Consider the following 24,052-nt stretch of genomic DNA (forward strand, 5'->3'; position numbering starts at 1 on the left):
ACAGCACCAGGAAACAAGCATCAGTGGGATCTTGGGAGAACTTCTGAGGTTGAGAGAATCGGGGAGAGTGCCTTTCCAACCCAGTTTGATTAAATATAAGAATTTGTTTTTAGATAGCTTTTTTTTAAACAGCGTATTTATTTGTCCATTTTTAAATACATATAATCAGGTAAGATAAAATGAATCATACATTGTCACAATGTCATTTTCAAAGATTTGTGTTCATCATTCTTGTCTTACTTAATGTATAAATGTGGTTGTAAATGGATCACATCTTCAACGTGGGGACAAACTGGAGGCAGCCAAGAAAGACCAATGATTTTCCTTGCTGCTTTCTGGACAGCAGCCTTCCCTGTAGGTGGCTTCTGCTGGAGAGAACACAGAATGAGTGTGAACAGAGAAAAGCTGCAGAGTGGTGCAGGGTTGGAAATTCATGTAGAAGGCTACTGAGTACATGTTTCCTTTCTGAGGCTCTGACCCTATTTTCCGTGGTATTGTCTACAGATGGTTTTGATTTGGGCATGCCTAGATTTACAAGTGTGAATCTCTAATTTGTATCCATTAAATATTTGTTTTCAGGCTGAAAGACTGGTTGTTTTACATAGTTTCTGGGAAAGAGGTGATGAATTTGACACTTTAATGAGGACCTTAGAGAACTCCAGGTAAGGGACTTTTCTCTAGTAAATCTTAGGGTGTAGGCAGTTGCATTTTCAAGCAGCAGGCTGCGATGAGCTCCCAGAGTGAATATTTTTACTTCCTGTTGCCTCATCACCAGGATTCCCTGTGGCACGCCCTTTCAGCCATCAGTCTCACCCTCTAAAAGGAAAGGATGTTCAACTGTCTGAATGTGGATTTTCCTGTGAGCATAGGTGCAGTTGGAGGCTTTCTTTTCACTTTTGATTGTTGCATAGAATACTGCTGCTGAAGAAATGGAATAGGTATGTTAATAGTTACAGTATTTTGTTTTTATGTTTTCCTATGCTTTTTAATGAAATATGTCATGGCACGATATGGTTGTCCACTCCTGTGTCAGCACTCAGGGAAGCTTACACTAACCAAATGCACATTTACAAGTTTGATGTGTTGTTGGGCAATATAGCAACATCGCAAAACACTTCTCAAATATGCCTAAGGATATGGCTGCACACAATGTATTGGACTGAACCCAACCTAAAGAAGGTAAAATGGCCTAGATGATGGAAAAAGTGTGAAAAAACCTCAGCAAGGATGGAAAACCTTGGCACTGATGGAAAGTTTGAACCTCAGATAGCCTTGTACAATCTATTTTCAAGTGCACTCTATTTATAAAAGTGGACATGGGCTTCCAAATGGGTATGAATCATTTAGTTCTTATCCCTGGGTGGTATCAAATTCACTCCACTAGTGACTTTTCCATAATTGATATAACACCTATACCTGCCACTTCACTATAAGTATAGTTCTATATTCATTGATATCTTCCTTAAAATGGCCTATGAGAGTATGTGGGACATTTTCACCTCTATGGCTCTTCTTTTGTACAGAGCTAAGTTAGGCAGAAATATACTAGGAACTCAGACTATATGGCCTAACAAGGGAATCAGTGGAGAAGGTGAGAAATTGAAACTGTGGCAAGAAGCGTATCTGAACGTTAACATCATAACAGGTAATTTACATACTTCCCCAAGTGTTGGAGAATGTTGAAGCTCAATATATGTGAGGGCTATGGCATGACCTGGGCATGATTGTACTGAGAACAAGGAGATACCTCAGGGGGCATGATAGGTCACAGATGAGGCCACCTAGAGACTTTATGGTGATAGTATTCCTTAATTAGCATTATCTGTTGCTCTGAGGGGTCCTTGAACCCCTCCCAAGATCCTGCTCAGGTTTCCCCCATTGTTCACTCAACCCCTTGCTTTTTCTGATTAAATATGGGCTGCTTAGCATTGGCTGGCCAGCTGGCTAGCAAAGTTATGAGCTCTGGCAAGGATTTTGTCCTCCTGCAGCCCTGACGACCATGCCACTTGTCTCATACTTTGAGCCTTCACCATGCATCTATTTAGGGGACTGGGATCTAGGTACAGACACTATCCTTGTGTTTATCCTTTAGGATAAACACTGTGTTTTTTAGGAATAGGAAAGCTTTTGTGATTTCCTATTATCTCATTAGGGATAAGTCCTTCTCTCCCCCACACACTAAGAGCACTAGAACTAAATCTAAAACCACTGAGACTAAGTCTGCTAAAACTAAAGACAGGACTAAGACTATAGATTGTCACCAATTGTTAATGATGTTATGCATATACTTTTACTACCATTGAATCAATATTACCTAAATGATCATATTTTCAATCTTATTGATTAATGAAACTGTCCCACGTTGTATCTGACTCATGATTTTGTTCTACAAAGTTCCTTTGAGACATGTATTTGGTGACAACCCATTCAAGACCTCCCCTATCTCCAGGAGTACTACTATTCCTCATTGCTATTCTGTATCCCTGTTCTTATTTCTATTCTGCAACCAGTTTTCCTTCTGTTAACTGCCATTGCTCCTTGGAATTTATTCTTCAACTATGGAAACAATGTATTTGACAAAGCTGAAATCCAGCATTTCTCCTACATCATTTCCACATGTTTATGAAGTGGTTACAAATACTGTGCCATACACCTAAATGTCAAAATTCAAATCCTGAATTGAATGCCCTGTAATGAACAGAAAGCAAGTGCTTCGACTTGCAGGGTCTTGATTGCACATTAGATTCCTCAGTCATCATAAGCTATTTTAAAGGAGCAATCAGATTGGCCTTCCTCTTCCTGATAAAAGATCTTAAGCTAAAGACATACACTAATGTTCAAATTTCTCATAGCTGGGAAGACTCACATGCATGTTGGTCTTTAGGTAGCATGGTATACACGCTCACATGATTTCACCAGACACACCTGGAATTGTACCTCAATAATATTGGACACATCTCTGAAGCCGCATCAGTCGTTAACAGCTGTATACATTGCTCCAGGCAATATATGCCTTGCAGGAATATTCAAGTCCTGAAGAGGCAGAGATTCAATTTGTGAGAGGGAACTGTAGGGCATGTGGAGCTTACTTAGACTCTGAAGTTCTTAGGTGCCCCCTGCCTCATCACAAAGAAAGGAGAGAGTGGATGAGGAATTTGGCTAAATTTCAGAAATCGTTATGATCATCACACTTGGGAATATGCTTACTTTCACAATTCACGCTTTTATGACCCTTGATGAGTAGCAAGCTTGTCTGGCAGAGTTGTTTGCTTTACTTTCATCTTTAATCTTTTGCAGATGATTGCTATCATTTAACCTTAATTCCTTCATTTAAAAAGTAATTGTGCTCTTTTCGTGGGCATATAGTTAGTTTCTAGGCTGAAACTGAAGAGAGACAGAGACGGAGATAGACACACACACACACACACACACACACACACACACACACACACTGAGTGAGTGAGAGAGAGACAGACAGAGACAGAAAGAGAGAGAGAGAGAGAGAGAGAGAGAGAGAGAGAGAGAGAGAGAGAGAGAGAGAGAGCTGAAAATCTTGATAAGGAAGCCTTCTGCCTCACTCTCCTCACTCCCTAACACTGAATTCTCACACAGCCTGCCCTCTCTCTATTCCATTGAGTCCTGGCCCAATCAGAGCTCAGGATGTTTTCTGACAAGGTGGGGGAAGGGGCTTTGATTCCTCCTCTAGAGGATTGAACCTGAATCCTTCTAACATTTGCAGTCGGTTACAGAAAGAGTCCATTGAGTCCGGAAAGGAAATAGGAGCAGCCGTGAAAAGGCGGGGATTCAACCTTTTTAGTGCAAATATCCCTCAGATGAGGTGAGGTCAACAGTGCAGAAGACAGTTAGCTCCAGAAGTCTCTGCACTAGAAGCTTTCGTTAGGGATGCACTCCTAGAGGTAAGGGTTTCTCTCTATGTTTACATTTGGCTCAGAGGGAAGGCAGGAGAGCAGCAGCCAATCAGTGCTGAAGTGGCGGGCTACAAGAACTGTCCAATCAGGCGAGCCGAGGTAGGCGGTACCTTCTGGTGTCATGGCGGTAACAGCGTATCTTTTACACCACAGTGAGAGCAGAATGCTTGCTGAACCGCGTTTTGTGGCTTCGATTTCCTGTGGCCTGCTTAGGAAGGAATCTGGGAGACCCTCGAGCCACAGAATGGTGAAGTTGTGGGCTGGGAGGCCTGAAATGGGGTGGAATCGAGCGAGACGAGTTAGAAATGGTCAGAAGCAGTTTGGTGTCTAGAACCTTAGTACTTAGCCTCAGCCCCTGAGGTCAGTGAGGCAGTGAGCCATCCTCTGTCCCTTTGCCTCTTGCTGGGGGCGAGGGTGATTCTGGGTCCCCAGAACCGTGTCTTCACTGTGACAGTAGCAAACTCGAATATCATCTTTGAAACGGTCTACTGCCCTGGCATGTCCAGCACTTTGGGCAGAAGAAAGGGCTTGGGGAGACCCTGACTCTGATGTATTTTGGAGCTGGATGCAGCTGTACTGAGTTAGGTCTCGGCTCTCATTCCTGTGAGCAGCACTTCTGGAGGGTCTGAAGTTTATAAATGTGATACAGAGCCTCATAGCCACAACTGCTCTCTTCAAACTTCTGGCTTTTTTGTATTTATAGTGATCGCCTAAATTTATAGTATGTTCTCATATTTCCATCCTCATGACAGGTGTTGGCAAAGGGTGCCACTAGTAGGACTTATAACATGGAAGATCTCCTCTCTAGGTCAGATTGTTCTTAGAGTAAGCATGACAGAAGAATTGTTTTTGCTTCATCTTTGAGTTGGCTCAAAGTTGCAAGCTTGAAGAAAGGAAGAGAACTTAGTATTAATTAAATGTCTTCTGTTATTACTGATTAGTTCATGTAATCATTTTTATAACAAAATCAGAAATTAGGAAAGTGTCTGGCCTTGGTGTAAGTACAAAATTTTGTGGACACCATGACTGAAGTAGACTGAAAGCAGTTTCCCCAGGACATGGAAGACTTCAAGGTGTGTTTTTATTGTACAGAAACCGAAGATGGAAACTTGCTCTGAGCTATGTACTCTCACATTTCTAATTTTAAATTAAAAATTTTTTATTTACTGATTTTTTTTGGTATTTTGAAGTCATGTTTTACTAAGTTGTCCAGGATGGAGTAGTGATTTTTGATTGTTTTTGTACCTCATTCTCTGTTGGTATGACATGCATTTGCCAGTATCACCATTCAAGATCTGGGTTCTTTATTGATCATAACCTACCAAGATTTCAGTGGTTGGCTAAAGTAAAAATTAGCGAGGCATGGTTGTTCATCTCTTTACTCTCAAGCATTTGGGAGAATGACAGGTTAACAACACCAAGACTGCACTCTTGAGTAAGATCGTCTTTCAATAGGAAATACAAATTCTGTGAGTCTCCTTTGCTGAACAGTAACTCATGTAATATGCCCTGGGCCTTCAGATAAATCTCCAGTATTGAAGAATAAAAGGAAGAGTATTCAGTGGGAAATCTTATTTTGAGTTTTTTATTTTATTCTTTTAGCACACTAGGGATATGTGGCACAATACATGCTCATGTTGGTGGACGACTTTTATGACTCATCCTGTCTATAACAGGGCACCAATGGTGAACTACAGTGCCCTGTATTCAATAAACTGAATAAACTGAATGAGATAATTTCATGTTTTTATTATGATTTTGTGTCGTTGCATATATGTCCTGAAATATAGGTAATATTTTATGGATCAGGCGTAGTGTGTTCCTTTATTTTTATTTATTTATTTATTTTTGTCTTTTTGAGACAGGGTCTCACTATGCAGGTTGGCCTTGCCTTGAGCTCATTTTGTAACACAAGCTGGTCTTGAACTCACAATGATCCTCCTGTCTCAGTCTCCCGAGTGCTGGGATTATAGGCATGAGCCACCACACGGGGCTGGCCATAGCAGCTGAAACACAAGCCATCAAGCATGAGCAAAGTTCAAGAGGAAGCACTTCCATTCCTAGTTTTAATTATGTCATTTTGGAAACCTTTCTAATTATTTTAGCCTGCATAAACATCTGCCTTTCATCTCAGTTTGCCCACTCATGTAACCCACTCTATTTGCATGGCATTAAGATGGTGAAGGCATGTTTGTCCACTACTTTTCATTCCAAGACTTTTATCTTTGCTGTGTGGATAAAGACAGGACCTTCGTTACGTGATCCATAAGTTCTAATTGATGCCATCCCCAAGTCCCCCAGAGTTCTCTTGGCTGCGCACACACTACAGACCTGTTGGTACGTGTTGGTATCCTGGAGCTGCCCATAGGAATGGCCTGTGACACAGCTGAGACAAAGCACACAGCTTCAGTTTAAAACATCTGTCCGTCTGTATCTCCCTGTGGGTGTTGTCATTCAGCATGAAGCAGTGGAGCTCTTTCCAGTTTTTAAAGCAGTGACATGTGAAATGTAGTGCAGGTGGTGAGAACAAAGGGGAGAGTGCGCACGGATAGTCAGGGTACTTTGTAGAGAGATTGGAGTTGGAGAGCTGTCAGCCTGTGGTCTTTGTTCATTCTTGTACCTTGTTTTTCAGGAGCGCGTGTGGCCATTGTATCTGCAAACTCAGTGGTTTTCAGGTTATGGTAATTGTGCACATCAGGAAATAATGTAAATGCGTCTCAGCTTTTTTCTTGTAATTGTGACATACAGCATAAAGGATTTAATAGCATTATAAGGGTGAAGGTTAAGAATGTTAACAATGTCACATGACACAGACTGGCCCATGTTAGAAAAAAAAACCTTGAGCCCCAAATAGCACTAGTGCTGTGCTTGACAAATCGGTTGTCCATTTGCATTGGTTCCACATTGTGCCTCTGCTCTTCACTGCTAGATGGTATTTGGTGGCTCCATGTACATTAGTCATGTTGACTGCACATACTGATGAGCACTGTGTGTGTGCTTTAGTGCAGAGCTGTACCCCAGCCTCTTGCACATGTATTTTTTTGTCCAAATACTACAATACAGAGTTCATATTGTAATTAATTCATCCAATAGTATTTTCCAGATTTATCTGCACTGGTTTAGGTAGATATAATTCCTGTAAGGGTCTCCATTGTTTGCTAGCATAACATTTAATTTCCCTTTCCACAGTTAGAGCAGGGTTCTCTACTCCTGTCACTGATACACATGCACTGAGAATATTGTTTTGGTGTCCCAGAAGCAGATGTGAAACACCCCATAGGTGCTCACAAGTGTCTTTGCTGGTGCACAGAGTGTGTGTTAGTTAAAATCTTATAATACACTCTAAACACTACAGCATGATCAATGGGCAATAGTTTTTATCTCTCATAAGCATCAACAGTGGACCTTTTCTATTTTGACAAGTTCCATGGATTTGAATTGAAATTTATTTGTGTCTTTTCATTTGTGTGTTTTGTGCCTCCAGTTTTAGCCTCCTCCCCCATTTCCTAAATAAAACCTGTAAATTATCTGCCTGTGTCATGCTCTGGTATTTCTGATGAGCTTTCTTCTTGTTGTTTCTGTAAGTATTTCATTACAACTTGCAGAAGGTCAGCATTCCTTCTTGTGATTTCTGAAGCTGCATTTGTATTTCTTTGTGTATTTTCTTTGCTGAACAGAAATCTATACTATTGGCTAGTTTATCTTTTCCAAGTCACATTAAGTTTTGTAGCTTTACAGTTTTATGTCAAGGGGTTTCCTGATTCGTAGATGAGAAAGTCATTTTCCTATACTTTCTTTGATGTTTTAGGTTCATATGTTGTATTTTTTGTGAATCTATGGAGTGTGTACCTTTGAACATTTGATAGAGAAATAAGTTCCACATTACACATACAATTGAGCAGTTTACCACAGTAAAGAAGTAATTACAGCTTACTTTTGATTTGTACTGCCAGCTTCATCAAATCTCAGGGTTTTTTTTTTTAATTTAACAAAATGTATTTCTTGATAATTCTTTTAGGTTTAGTGTGTATATATGTTGTCTGAATTTCAGACTTACATGACTGTACCTGTATAATGTTTTCTAAATAGTTTGAGAGAGCATCTCTCTGTTTTTTGTTTGGGGTTTCCAAAAAATGAATGTCCTTTGGCTTTTAGAAGAGACTCTCCTAGATGTTTTTCAAGTTTATATTTTATTGGTATTATAGATACAGTTGTATGAAGCATATAATGTATTGAATCCATAGCAGAGTGCTTCATCAAATCTAAGTCTGTACATTTGTGTCCCAGTATTATCATTTTATTTTATGTATTATCTTTTCATTTGTGTGTATTATCTTTTTGGAAAAGGTAATTTTACTTGTATGTATTATCTTTTTGGAAACTTTTCAAATTTTAAAATATTTTTTGGAAAAAGAAAAAGGGCTGGAGATTTAGCTCAGTGGAATAAATGCCTGCTTTGCAAGTGCAAGTATAGGAGTTTGATCCCCAGGACCAAAAAAAATTATATATATTTTTTGAGTATAATTTGTAATAAATTTTATTTTATTTTATTTTTAGATTTTTTTATTTAAAGAGAAAAGAAAAAAACAAAAAGGGTAGAGATAATATATAATTTCAAAAAAATGAACAATACGAAATCACTAGTTGATAAATTACATATTGTCCCCTTGGAAATAGTTGTTCAAGTTATAAAAGTAAATCATACAAAGTGGATGTTCAAACAGTGAGACTGCAAACAGTTCTGTTCCACAATCCAACAAAAATTTAGTAATATGGTTATCAATCCTACACACTTAAACATACATGCAGTTATATCCTTTAGAGTACTTTATTTTCTTCTCCTTTTTACTATAGCAATTACACATTTAGGGTTATGTTACTTCTAAATTTCTTATTACTTTTTACACTAGAGACACAGTGTTATATTTATAAATATGATTCTTATTTATTTCACTAATGAGGATAGTCTCAAGTTGTCTCCATTTGCCTATGAAGGCCTCAAGATCATCCTTTTTATAGCTGAGTAATTATTCCATTGTATAAAAATACCACATCTTTCTCATCTACTCTGTGGTTGATGGGCATCTTGATTGTTTCCAAGATTTAGCTATTACAAATTGTGTTGCAATAAACATGGGTGCACATAAATCACTGTGATATGACTTTTTCAGTTTTTTCTGGGAAAATACCCAGGAGGGGAGTAGCTGGATTGAATGGAACTCCCAATCCTAGTCTTCTGAGAAAATCTCCATACTGTTTTCCATATTGGTTGCACCAGTCTACACTCCCACCAACAGTAGAGCAGTGTTCCTTTTTCCCTAGAGTCTCGCCAACATTTGTTATCATTTGATTTCTTTATGGCAGCTATTCTTTCCGGAGTAAGATGAAACCTCAATGCTGTTTTAATTTGCATTTCTCGAATGATCAGTGATAGTGAACATTTCTTCATGTATTTATATGCCATTTGTTATCTTCATCTGAGAACTGTGTGTTCACCTCAGATGCCCATTTTTGGTGCGGGTCTTTGAATTTGGGGGGATTGATGTTTTTCAGTTCTTTATGTATTCTAGATATATGTCCTTTGTCTGAGGGGTTGCTGGCTAAAATTCTTTCCCATTCTGTGGGTTTTCTTTTCACTCTGTTGGTGATTTCTTTTGAAGTGCAGAAACTTTTCAATAATATGAGATCCCAATTGTTGATTCTTTGAAGTGTTTCCCGGGCAGTTTGCATTTTGTCCATGAATTCTGTGCCTATTCCTATGTCTCCAAGACTTCTACCTAACTTGTCTTCCAGGAGATTTAGTGTTTCTCTTTTTAATATTTAGATCTTTGATCCATTTAGACTTTAGTTTTGTGCATGGTAATAGGCATGGATCTAGTTTTAGTGTTTAGCATGTGAAGAGCCAATTTTTCCAACACCATTTATTAGAGAGGCTATCCTTCTTCCAATGAACATGTTTAGTCCCTTTGTCAAATATCAGGTGGTTGAGTGTCTTTGTAGTTGTGCTTGCATCTTCTAATCTGGTCCATTGATCCTCAGGTCTTATTTCTTTGCCAGTACCATGCTGATTTTTGTCACTATGGCTTTGTAGTATAGTTTCAAGTCAGGAATTGAGATGCTTCCTGCCTTGCCTTTGTTGCCCAAAATTGCCATTGCTATTCTGGGTTTCTTCTGTTTGCAAAGGAGTGGTTTCTCTAGATCTGTGAGATATGTTAATGGTATTTTGATTGGGATTGCATTAAATCTGCATATCAGTTTTGGGAGTATGGTCATTTTCACAATGTTGGTTGTTTCTAGCCAAGAGCAAGGAATATCCTTCCATTTTCTAATATCCTCTTCAATCTCATTTTTTAGTGTAGCATAATTTTCAGCATATATGTCTTCTACATTCTTAGGTTGATTCCTAAGTATTTCAGTTTTTTAGATGCTATTGTGAGGGGTGATATTTTCATAATTTCTCTCTTGGAGTTTTTTGTTTGTGTACAGGAATGCTTTTGAATTTCGAGCATTGACTTTGTATCCAGCTACACTGCTGAATTTCTTTATTACCTCAAGTAGTCTTCTAATGGAGTTTTTTTGACTCTTCTATGTAGAGTGTCATGTCATCTGCAAATAGTGATAATTTAACTTCTTCCTTTCCTATCTTTATTCCTTTTATTTCTCTCTCATGTCTGATTGCCCCGGCTAGTGTTTCCAGAACTATATTGAACAGGAGTGGTTAGTGGATATCTTTATCTTGTTCCTGATTTTAAAGTGAAAGATTTCAGTTTTTGTCCATTTAGTATAATGTTGGCTGTTGGTGTGTCATAGATGGCCTTTATAAGATTGAGGTAGGCACTGTGTATTCCGAGTGTCTGAAGAAATTTTATCATGAACATATGTTAGACTTTATCGAAGGCTTTTTCTGCATCTATTGAGATGACCATGTGGGGTTTTTCTTTTTGGCTCTGTTGACATAGTGTATTACATTTATTGATTTGCATATGTTAAACCATCCCTGCATTCCTGGGATGATTCCCACTTGGTCATGATGTATAATCTTCTTGATGATTTGCTGCATTCCATTTGCCAGTATTTTATTGAGAATCTTTGCATCAATGTTCGTTAGTTAGATTGCCTATAGTTCTCCTTTTTGATTGAGTCTTTCTCTGGTTTTGGTATCAGGGTAATACTTGCCCCCAGGAATGATTTAGGGAGGATTGCTTCCTTTTCAATTTCATTGAAGAGTTTAAGGAGTATTGGCATCATATATTCTCCAAATTTCTTGTTGAATTTAGCCATGAATCCATCAGGACCTGGGCTTTTCTTTATTGGTAAGTTTTTAATTATGTTTTCAATTTCAGTAGTGGATATTGAGTTATTTAAATTGCTATATCTTCTTGGTTGAGCTTTGGTAGTTCATATGTTTCTAGAAATCTGTCCATTTCTTCTGTGTTTTCCACTCTACGTGAATAGAGATTTTCAAAGTAGGTATTCATGATGTTTTGAATTTCCATGGAATCTGTAGTAATTTCTCCCTTTTGAGCCCTTATTGTGTGAATTTGGGTTTTTTCTTTCTTTTTCTTTATGAGGTTAGCTAGAGGTTTGTCAATTTTGTTTATTCTCTCAAAAAACCAGCTTTTTGATTCATTAATTCTTTGTATTTTTTGTTTCCATTGCATTGATTTCTGCTCTAATCTTTACAATTTCCTCTCTTCTATGAGCTTTGGGTTTAATTTGCTTTTCTTTTTCTAGAAGCTTGAGATGAAGCTGTAGGTTGTTTATTTGTGCTCATTCTGTTTTCTTGGTATGACAGTTTATTGCTATGTATTTCCCTCTTAGGATTGCTTTCATTTCATCCCACAGGTTACAGTATGTTGTTTCCACATTTTCTTTTCTTTCTTTTTTTTTTTTTACACTTTTTTTCTTCTTTTTTCTTTTTATCGGTACTGGGGATCGAACTCACGACTGCCTGCTTGCTAGGCAGGTGCTTATGCTGCTGAGCTAAATCCCCAGCCCCTCCACATTTTCACTGAATTGTAGGTATTGCTTTATTTCTTCTTTAATTTCATCTGTAGCGCATTGGTTGTTCAAGAGATTGTTATTTAATTTCCATGTATTTATGCAGGTTTTACAGGTTTTTTGCCATTAATTTCCAATTTTAGTGCGCTATGGTCAGATAATACACATGGGATAATTTCAATACCAGTTACTTAAGAATGTTTTATGAGATAATATATGGTCTATTTTGGAGAATGTCCCATGCGCAGCTGCTAAGAATATGTATTTTGATGTGGTTGGGTGGAACACTCTGTAAACATCTACTAAGTCCAATTGCTCACAGGTATGATTCAGTTCTATTATTTCTTAGCTGGCTTTTTGTCTAGTTGATCTATCTCTTTGTGACAATGGGATGTTATAATTGTGTTCTTGTATATTTGGTTTTTTATGTCCATTAGTATCTGTCTTATATAGTTGGGTGCCTCTGTATTTGGTGCATATATATTTATAATTATTAGTTCTTCCTCTTGAAATTTTCCACTAATGAAAAATGGAGTGAACTTCTTTATCTCTTTTAATCATTTTATGTTTGCAGTTCACATTGTCTGCAAATAGAATAGCTACCCCTGCTTTTTTCTGGGTTCCTGTTGCATGGATGTTTTCCATCCTTTGACTTTTAATTATGAGTTTCCTTTTGAGTCAGATGTGTTTCTTGTATACAGCATGAGTGGGATCATGTTTCTTGATCCATTTTGTCAGCCTATTTCTTTTGATAGGTGAATTGAGCGGATTTACATTTATGGATATCACTGATATGTACTGGCTCAACTTTGCCATGTTATGTTCCACTTGTTTGCTTTCTGCTTTTGCCCTTGTTTGATTGCTTGTCCTACCTGGTGGTTTCTTTCTGTTGTTGTTTTGAGGATTGTGGTCAGTTTTATCTCTATCTAGCATGTCTTTCACTATTGTTTCTGGGGTTGGCTTGGTGGATATGAATTTCATCAGTTGTTCTTTGTCATGAAAGTGTCTTGTTTCTCCATTAAATTTGAATGAAAGTTTTTCTGGGTACATCAGTCTGGGTTGAAAGTTGTTTTCTTTCAGGGCTTGAAATACCTCACTTCAAGCTCGTCTTTGCTTCAGGGTTTGTGCTGAAAATTTGCTGTGATTCTTACGGGCTTTCCTTGATAGGCGAGTTGTGTCTTTTCTCAAACAGCTTTTAGTATTCTGTTTTTATGCTGTATGTCTCAGACCTGAATTATTATATATCTGGGTGTAGATTTATGTTGGTTGTGACTGTTTGGCATTCTACATGCCTCACTTATCTGCATATCAGATTTTTCCCCCATGTTTGGGAAATTTCCTTCTATTCTGTGAATATTTTGGTTATGTAATTTGCATTGACTCCTGCATCTCCACTAATGATTATTAATCTTATTTTTTCTACTGGCATCCTCTTGAAGCTGCTGGATTGTCATTTCATGCTGCTTTGTTATTTTTAAAAGTTCTTTCATGATCACTAATTGTGATCCTGTCCTCAAGGTCCAAAATCCTATCCTCAGCTTCATTTGAATGATTTTACTATTTTTGAATAGATTTGTTTTGTTTCTTGGATGTCTCTTTAAGTTTGTTTCATGAATTCTGCATATTTTCTATATTGTTCATTCAAGGTTTCAATCAGTTTCCCATGCTCCTGTACTTTTTTCTCTATTCTTTTCTTTAGCTGTGCTCAGCAACTTCTTTACTAAGGATGTTATTTTCATCTTTACATGGGAGAGTACTTCTAATTTAATTTCCTCTATAACCTCATGAAGCTGTTTTTTTTAAATTTCATTCTCTATCTTCTCAGAGATTTCTGGTATTTTACTTTTGAATTCCTCTATTTCAGTGTCTCCTGTACTTGCTCCTGGTGGACTAGATGTTTGAGATTGCATTTTGCTTTTTTGTTTTACCATTTTCCCCTTTCGAGTTAATATTTGGTCCTTCAATCCCACTAGTGTCAACTGTTGGTGTTGTATATCTTGGGGTCCTAATATAAGGTTGATGTTTGTCCAATTGCTGGGTCCCACAATGAACAGGTGGACCAGTCACCTGACTTCCCACTGCAGGGCCTTGGATGAACTGCATTCACATGTGATTGAGGACCAAGTTGTGGAATTAAGATTTGTAGGATGCAGTCTCTATTCAGCTGTTTTGTTCTGTTTTGCCTTGCTTTGCTTTGTTGAGACAGGCTCTGAGTATGTAATTTAGCTGACCTTGAACTCACTGAGGAGCTCACACTACTCTTGAATTCCTGTAAATCCTCTTGCCTCAGCCTCCTGAATACAGTTATGCACCATCACACTTGGCTCTCAATTGAACTGTGAGGTGATTTGAGATATCCCAGGCTGTGATTCTCAGTCTTCCTTTGAAAATTGTATGTCTTGTGCTTTAGGAGGCAGTGACGTTTGAGGATGTGGCTCTGAACTTCAGCAGTGAGGAGTGGGCTCTCTTGAGTCTGTCCCAAAAGGAGCTCTACCGAGAGGTGATGGAAGAGACCTTTAAGAACATGGCTGCTATAGGTAAGGAGGACGTCTCTTTCTTAGTTATACTCTCAGAAAATATTGTTGGTTGCTCATAATTACTGTTTTTATTAAAAAGAATGTGAAAACATTTTGAAGAATAGCTTAGGTTTGGTTCTATTATATCATGAATCTAATGGAAATTTATTAATGTATATTCTATGTATTATTATACCGAGTCCTTATATATCTCTGTCTGCAATTCAGGAAGAGCTGAAGACAACCAAGAAGTTGAAACAGAATACAGAAATTCCTGGAGACATCTAAGGTAATTTTTATTCCCAAAGACAAAGAATGTGTTCCAGAGTCAGTGCATGAGCAGAAACATGACAACCAAGGAAATGAGGCAAAGTTCTATTTAATGTCAATTATATTCCCCCAAGATATAGAGGATGCATCCAGACTGAATGTGTATAACCTTATAATAGAATCATCAAAATGTCTAAAATTGCCTTTAGATATTGTATATTGATGTATATGAAAAGAATAAACTTTGAATTTTGGCAGGAATCTACCTGTATGATATCTACTTATGTATCCATGTCAATATAGCACATTCAGTATCTAAAAGTTGCTAACCTTGGGGCAGTACAAAGTATAAATGAATTCTAGTGTTTCAATACATTTTTCAAGCCAATCTCTAAATTGAGTCCATTGTGATTTAAGATTCCTAGTCGATTGACAGTACACAGATGTCTCTAAAGGACATACTTCCCCCGGGTATATTGTCAAAAGCGTCAAAATTCTCATTTTGTATGCATGCATGCATGCCCATACTCAATGCACCTCAACTTATTATTAGGAAGCCCTTGAATAAGCTTAGACATCTGTCACTGGATGCATGGATAAGGGAAATTGTTGTTAGGCTTCCTGTGATTGTGCATCCTGTAAACCCAGCAGTCTGGGAGGCAGAATCTTCAGAATGGCAAGTTGAAACTGTGCCTGAACAATTTTATCACCAATGAGAATGTCTCAAAATAAGAAATAATAAGATAGAGATTTTGTGCTAAGACCTGGGTTTCATTCCAGCACTGAAAAGAAAAAGAAAATGTGCTATAAAATCAGCCCAAAAGATACATAGAAAAATCAAGAAAAAATTGCAAATGTCACCTGGTTTCTCTTGTATGACACGGCTGGGGGTTTAGCGCATGGGCGTAAGTGCCTGCTTGGCAAATGTGAGGTCATGAGTTCAATTCCTCATATAAAAAATTTTTTTGCACAAAAATTTCAAACTCTTTTATGAGAAACCAAAAATTCTAAATTGGTAAAATAAAGGAAAATTGATAGAGAAAGAAAGACTGACTTGCTGCCAATGGGAAAGACAAGCAGAATAAGGACAGAAGGGAGAGATGTTGAGGAAAATGGTTTCAAAATGATTAACATACAGTATAGATGAGTACTCTGTACTGAAAAGGAAGATAAGACATGTGTTTCAGATTATAACAACTTTAAAATTGTGAAGTGAACACCAGTGTTTTTGGCAGTGGTTTTTTGAGTGTATCCTAAAGGCACTCAGTTAATTGATTGTCAACATTTCTTAGCAGGCATCAAAACAGAACTTATTTTTGTAAAACATTCATATGAAAACCCATTCTTTGTGACATTTTGCTTTACAGAAATGAGGATTTAGAGAAATGCTATCAACATACATCTTGGAATCAGTATAAAGAAGTATTCCCCTGTATTCCAGATGCTAAAAAGGATGTGAAAGAAACAGACACACACAGTGATGCTCAGATCCATGAAGGAAATCACACTGGAGGGGAACCCTATGTATGTAAGCAGTGTGGGAAAGCTTTCAACACAGGCAAATCTTGTCAAATACATGAAAGAACACACTCAGGGGAGAAACCCTATATATGTACGCAATGTGGGAAAGCTTTTGGGAGCAAGTCTCATTGTCGAAGACATGAAAGAACTCACACTGTGGGGGTACCTTATGTATGTAAGCAGTGTGGGAAAGCTTTCAACAGATTCAGTGAATGTAAAACACATGAAAAAATTCATAAAGGGGAGAAATATGTATGTAAGCAGTGTGGGAAAGCTTTCAATACACTTGGATCTTATCAGAAACATGAAAGAATTCACACTGGGGAGAAACCCTATCTATGTAAGCAGTGTGGGAAAGCTTTTAGCACACACACATCTTGTCGAACCCATGAAAGAACACACTCAGGGGAGAAACCCTATCTATGTAAGCAGTGTGGGAAAGCTTTCAGCAGAAACACTCATTGTCGAAGACATGAAAGAACTCACACTGGGGAGAAGCCTTATGTATGTAAGCAGTGTGGAAAAGCTTTCACCACACAGAGATCCTGTCAACAGCATGAAAGATTTCATACTGGGGAGAAACCCTATCTATGTAAGCAATGTGGGAAAGCGTTTACCACGCATGGAAATTGTCAACAACATGAAAGAATTCACTCTGGAGAGAAACCCTTTATATGTAAGCATTGTGGCAAAGACTTTACCACACGTGGATCTTGTCAAATCCATGAAAGAATTCACACTGGAGAGAAACCCTATGTATGTAAGCACTGTAAGAAAGGATTCATCACACGTGCATATTGTCAAATGCATGAAAGACTTCACACTGGGGAAAAGCCTTATGTATGTAAGCAGTGTGGCAAAGCTTTTACCACTAACAATTCTTGTCAAATACATCAAAGAACACACACTGGGGAGAGACCATATATATGTAAGCATTGTGGGAAAGCTTTTGGGACAAAACGTCATCGTAGGTCACATGAGAGAGTTCACACTGGAGAGAAACCTTATGTATGTAAGCAATGTGGCAAAGCTTTTATTGCTCACAACTCTTGTCAAATACATGAAAGAACACACACTGGAGAGAAACCGTATATATGTAAGCATTGTGGGAAAGCTTTTAGCACAAAGAGATATTGTCACATACATGAAAGAATTCATACTGGGGAGAAACCTTATGTATGTAAGCAGTGTGGGAAAGCTTTTACCACACATGAATATTGTCAAATACATGAAAGACTTCACACTGGGGAGAAACCCTATGTATGTAAGCAATGTGGAAAAGCTTTTACTACTCACAACTCTTGTCAAATACATGAAAGAACACACACTGGAGAGAAACCATATATATGTAAGCAATGTGGGAAAGCTTTTGGCACAAAACGTTATTGTCAAGTACATGAAAGAACACACACTGGGGAGAAACCCTATGTATGTAAGCACTGTGGGAAAGCTTTTGGCACAAAACGTGATTGTCAAGTACATGAAAGAATTCATACTGGGGAGAAACCCTATATGTGTAAGCAGTGTGGGAAAGGTTTCACCACACAGGGGTCTTGTCGAAAACATGAAAGAATTCACAACGGGGAGAAACTCCATATAAAGAAGCAATGTCTGAATGCTTTGAGTAGGCACAGTTAATATAAAATACATGAAAGAGCCCACACTTTTGTTTACCCTATGTATGAAAGCAATGTGGGAAATCTTTCAACAAACACAAAGAATGTAGTATAATACATGAAGGAAGTTACATAGTTAGAAAATCTATGTATTTAAGGACTGTGGAAAAACATTTACCCCTGCAGGTCTTACCAAATAATTAAAAGATTTTACACTGGAGGAAAAGTGCATGTATGTAATCAGTGTGGGCAAACTTTCACCAGGTACAGAGAATGTAAAATAGATGAAAAGATTTGCATGGGGGAGAAACCCTATGTATGTAAGCAGTGTGGGAAAGCTTTGTCACAAGCAGATTTTCTAAAATATATGAAAGTATTGACACTGAGGAGAAACCTCATGTATGTAAGCAGTGCTGCAAAGCTTTCACCAGGCACAGTGAATGTAAAATTTGTGAAAGCTCACACTGTATTAATCCTTTGTATGTGAGTAGTGTGGGAATACTTTCAGCACACATGATGACTGTCACATATATGAAACAGCTTACTGGGAAGAAATCCTATGTTGATAAGCAGTGGGGGAAAGATGCTGGCTCACACACTTTGTGAAATGCAGGAAAGAATCCTCCCTGGGGAGAAAGTTGGTATATGTAAGCCTATTTTGAAAACCCTGTGACAATTTGTCCTGTAATGGAGACCTGAGCAAGTAACTCATAAAACAATACAGCTGTCAATTTTTCTTCACAGATTTTCCAGGAAATACAAATCCCAGGTGGTACTATCCTGAAGTACATGTACTGTGTCATTTTCAGTAAATCACTTATACATATCTAGATTATGCATCTGTAGTGTTCAATATAGAAATACTGGGATGGCATAATTTTGTATATTTGAGTGTCTCTGCTCAATGCATATTGTCCTTTAATGAAACGTGGTGAACTGAAATGTGCCTTTCACTTAGTACACGTAGTGTCTACATAGTGTTTAAAATTGGGATATATGCCCCATGAAAACTAGTTAGTTTTAATTGTTTTCTGTTAATTGTTGGGATATGGCCACTATGGTTTAAAATTTTGGTAGATAAACTATTTTCAGTGTAACAAATCATATTTCTGAATTTGCTGCTACATTTTATATTGAGATATATATTTTTAGAAGCTTGTGAACATGTTTTTTTTTTTTTGACAAAATTCAGGTGTTGTCTCACAATTTGTAGATTAGCAAATGTTATGTTTCTCTCTTGTGACAGGATATCTGCTTATACCCTTACATCGTTGCATGTTATATCATGTACAGAATGTTGCATGATTCTCTTTCTTACTGAAGCCAGTATCATTTTTAAGTAACTTTTATATTTTCTTATCAAAGTTTTACCTTTGATATTTCCATTGTAATGAATTTAATTTGGTGTTGTTTTTCACCACATGTACTGAAAAATAAACCATGCTGCTGTGAACTGCCCCCATCAGCAGAACCAAAACTTCTCTCCAGGAGCATATCATGAATTATAGTGCTATCCCAAAAGTGTAAATGGTAGTATTACTTATCAGTATCCAGAGTTTGAAAGGATTTTTTTTTTGTCTTTTTGAGACAGGATCTCTATGAGTTCTGCCTGGCCTTGAGCTCATTTGTAGTCTAGGCTGGTCTTGAACTCACAACAATCCTCCTGCCTCAGTGCCCTGAGTGCTGGGATTACAGGTGTGAGTCACCACACCCTACTTGAGAGGAATTCTTGTCAGCTGTGGGTTGGTTTTAGGGAGCATGGTTACTATTGTGTATGCAAGGCAAATGCCTTTCTTTCTGTTCCCTGATGCTATGATGCTATTGTAGCTTTGGTCGTCATAATGTTTACCTAATTGTCCATGGCATTGAAGCAAAACCTAACTCGTAAGGTTTCAGTCAGTTTGATAAAAGGGGAATTTACTAAGTTATAATTTAGGTTGTTTTTCTTTGACTAACTTTTGAGACAGATTACTACAGTGCCATGTCTCATTGTTTAAAATAAGGACCCCTGCCTGATGTTTGCAGTGTGTGCCAGTTCCCTACAAACACATACACTGAAGCCACAATGTGTGCATGTGTCCCAGGTGGTCTATTTCAACTGTATTTTTTTGCTCCCTTTAACGTAGCTGTAATTTTTAAAGTGTTTAATACAGTACCTTTGAATACAAAGGCTGCACAACTCATGATGGCGTTATGTTGTTACAAGCCTATGGTATGAAAACATGAGCACTGCATTAAGTATCCCTAATGCAGTGAGTATAGCTTGCTGTGGTGTTAATTATGGTTATACACATAAATTATATACACATTGTGTAGTAACATCTAACATTATGTCTATTTTTAAAATTTGAAATATCACAGAAGAAAAGACATTGTACAGTGTCAGTCTTTACACCGTAAAACATATGGCCAACTTCCTTGCCTCACATTTCTGCTTACCGTTTCCAGGAAGATGTGTAGTGTGTATTGCTATCCCGTTAATAATAGAATGTTGAAACGACAAGACATTTATCCTGAGTACATGCACTTTCTCATTACTTTGCCCTGAAGGCAAATCTTGCTGGTGCTGCTGATGCATGCTTGCGATCCCAGCAACCCAGGAGACTTAAGTGAGTGAAGAAAAAGTTAAGTGCAGCCTTCTCAACTTAGTGAGAGCCTGTCTCAAAATACAACATCAAGTTCTGCAGATGCAGTTCAGTGCTTCAGTTCTCCTTGGTTTATTCCCCAGTTACAAAACTATTGTAATGCTAATACCCATCAGGGTTGTCCTTTTCTCATGTGACCCCCTTTGCTCCAAGCATCTCTTGGGAAGTGCATTTATTTATGGACTGACTGTACTGAGCACCGTAGGTCAGCTGTCATTTTAACCAGTTGATTCTTGTGTTGAATACATTAGACAAAATTGTCTTTATATTTCCTGCTTTAGTATTTTATACAAATTAGCAAAAATATGTAAATTTTGGTTACCCCATAGTTAACTAATAGGACTGGTAAGTAATTAATATTTAAAAACCTAAGTTAACTGGGATACATTCAACCCCAGGATCAGGAGAGACAGATGCAGTGATCACTGCTTTAAAGCTAACTTGGGAGCAACTTAGCTGCTACGACTCATGCTGCTCCTGAGGTCCTTGGGGTCAAGGACCATGAGACGATGAGAAAATAAAGAAGAGACAAAGCTGGGGCAGGTGGAGCCCTTATCTCCTGATGGGAGGAAAGAAACTGCTCAAGCAATGCAGCATGTTTGTTTATATACTTGGAAGGATGAGTTCAATTTCAACCCCACTACCTAGCAACCCATTGCTTGGATTGTCTAGGGGCTTGGTATTTTTCTGGGGTGTAGCATCTTCTTCACGTGGCTGGCCTGGGCGCTCTTTGTTTTTGGGATGGTAATGTCCCTGCCATGGCTTACTTCTGCACATGGGGTTAATTTGCAGCTTCAATGACTCCCAACGTTTAGTGAGAAACCTTGGCAAAGTATGAAGCAGTTGTCTCTATGTCTGCATTTGAAGTTTAAGGAAAGAAACAAGTAGAAGTGAAGAATGTAAATGTAAGATAGAATTAAAAGATCACTACTGAAAATCACTATGATCTTGTTCAGGAAATATACTTCTGATGATAACATTTGTGCTGCAGTCACATATATGCCTTTATCACAGTAAACCATAAATAATGAAATATGAAGCAGCCAGGCATCTCAGGTTCTGACTATAGAGATGCAAAAAACAAAAATTGTTTTCTTTTGCTGTTGGGTTGTGAAAAAAATGAGATAGAGGGCCAGAGATTTAGCTCAGCAGGATAAGTGCCTGCCTGGCAAGTGCAAGGTCATGAGTTGATCCCCGGTACTGCAAAGAAAGAAAATAAATAAGAAAAAATTAGATAGAATGCTGCAGCAGACTAAAAAGATTATATAAAATTTTAAAATTTGCACACAAACATGGAAGCAAGAGAACCACAAAGAATCATGAAGAAATAACCTTCCAAAGGGGGGGGGGGGGAAATTGCCTGAAACTCCTCGGGACCTAACATATTAAAAAAGCAAAACAAACAGGACTGTGAACTGTAAACAAGCTTCTCAGAATAAACATAAATTGCCAATAAATGCCTAAAACATTGGTATGCCTTTTTGGCCAATACAGAAATGAAAATTAGAACCTCATCTCCTTCCAGACAAAACACATCACCACAAGCTCAAAGCAGTGCTCATGAGGCTGCAGGGAAAAGGAACCATTCAACATCATTATTGGAATGGTAGTAGTTCAACCATTACCGAAGTCGAAGAGCAAAATATCAGAAACACTACGAGGAGTAATTCCATTCTATGTAATAACTTCCACAAAGTTCTAAAGATGTATCTCAGTGACCCATGCACCTTCCTATTTACTGTGCCAATATGCTGGGGCAGCAGCAGTGAGTGCTCTTGTCAGCCACCAGATACAAAGGATAATAAATGCTCTTCTGTGTACTCCATTCAGTAAGTTATGTGACGGCCTACTATGAAATGGGCTTAGCGTTGGATGTTTTTATAGTAGGGTTGACAACCAATATGTGAATGTAGGGTGGGCATCCCTGTTCTTTAGATTGGGGATATTAAATGCACATTCAGTACATTGTATTTCAGCTATTTTGGTTGTTGAAGCATTGCCACTTTGTACCTCAAGGAACATTCACATTTATTGAGGTGGTGATGTGCTTCACACCAACCTCCTTGCATTGTCTCCTGGTTTCCATGCCATTACTGAGGGTACTGCAGTGCGTATGTATATGTGTACACGTGTATATAAAAGTTTCTTTTTCTACTTTCCTGAGAAAAGTCTTTTAAAGTTTCCTTGTATAACCAGAGGGTGAAAACCTCTGTAATGGGTGTGTAAGGGTTTAAAATGTGAGTCTACAGAATGCTGAAATGAAGCTAGTTTAAGACCAAAAAGAACAAATAAAGCAAGCACAGTCCAAGAGGGAAGACTTTGAACTGCCATTTAAAAAGTCCTAATAAACATCTGTGTTCAAAGACTGAAGATTGCATTCTCATGTTCTTGGATGAGAAACAGTTTAACTACAGAAGCTTCTCTTCTACACTTTTTTTTTGGTTCCCCAATGCCAAGTCCTCTTGCACTACAACACAATTTCTTTCTGGCAGTTATTTTGCACTCAGATCAATGGCTTACATATCAAATATTTTCTGTAGAAGGAAACACACAGGCATTCAGATTTTATGGCATGTTTTGATCAAGTCATGCAGATGACAATATTAACAAAAAGCAAAAGCATCTAAATGAAATGTGTATTAACACATATCTCTATTGTATCCTTACATAGGTTGTCAGAATGTTGTATGTAAACAGCCTATCTTTACTGCTTATTATACCTCATCTCCTTTATATCTCTTCCATCATTTCTTCATCCTGTTTCCATATCTTTCATTTTCCAATTACTCATTTCTTCTTTTTTCTTGTATTTTTTCTTATAAAAATAAAAGTAAACAAACTACTTTTGATAGTACATTCAATCATTCATACATATCAGCTTCCTAAATGTACAAGTGTATAAAGATTTCATCATCCTTCATATACTTCTAAAGAAATTCCAAAGAATATAATTCTAGTAAGGAGAATCCCAAGTGATGGAGATGGTTTTGATTTGGGCATGCTTAGGTTTACAGGTGTGGATCTCTAATTTGTGTCCATTAAATATTTGTTTTCAGGCTGAAAGACTGATTGTTTTACATAGTTTCTAGGGAAAGAGGTGATGAATTTGACACTTTAATGAGAACCTTACAGGGACTCCAGGTAAGGGTCTTCTAGTAAATCTTAGGGTGTAGGCAGTTGCATTTTTGGGGCAAAAGGGAGCAGCAGGCCACAATGAGCTCCCAGAGTGAATATTTTTACTTCCTGTTGCCTCATCAGCAGGATTCCCTGTGGCACGCCCTTTCAGCCATCAGTTTCATCCTCTAAAAGGAAATGATGTTTAACTGTCTGAATGTGGATTTTCCTGTGACCATAGGTGCAGCAGTTGGCTTTCTTTTCACTTTTGATTGTTGCATAGAATACTGCTGCTGAAGAACTGTAATAGGTATGTTTTGGGTTTTTTTTTTTTGTCTTTTTCCTTTTTATCAGTACCAGGGATCGAACTCATGACTGCCTGCTTGCAAGGCAGGCGCTTATGCCGCTGAGCTAAATCCTCAGCCCCTGTAATAGGTATG

General features: G+C 37.9%; 1 protein-coding gene across 1 annotated transcript; it reads left to right on the forward strand.

Annotated features, from left to right (window-relative positions):
• Nucleotides 1-4,046: 4,046 nt before the first annotated feature.
• On the forward strand, nt 4,047-16,277 carry LOC100731175 (zinc finger protein 124-like). The gene is made up of 4 exons (XM_063233587.1): nt 4,047-4,176; nt 14,341-14,467; nt 14,675-14,735; nt 16,158-16,277. The coding sequence occupies exons 1-4, from the start codon at nt 4,051-4,053 to the stop codon at nt 16,162-16,164; spliced, it is 321 nt and encodes a 106-aa protein (XP_063089657.1). The 5' UTR covers nt 4,047-4,050; the 3' UTR covers nt 16,165-16,277.
• Nucleotides 16,278-24,052: the final 7,775 nt, after the last annotated feature.

The sequence above is a fragment of the Cavia porcellus genome, unplaced genomic scaffold (genome assembly GCF_034190915.1).
Source record: "Cavia porcellus strain 051 isolate PalLab524CR breed Dunkin Hartley unplaced genomic scaffold, mCavPor4.1 scaffold_23, whole genome shotgun sequence".
Lineage (NCBI taxonomy): Eukaryota > Metazoa > Chordata > Mammalia > Rodentia > Caviidae > Cavia > Cavia porcellus.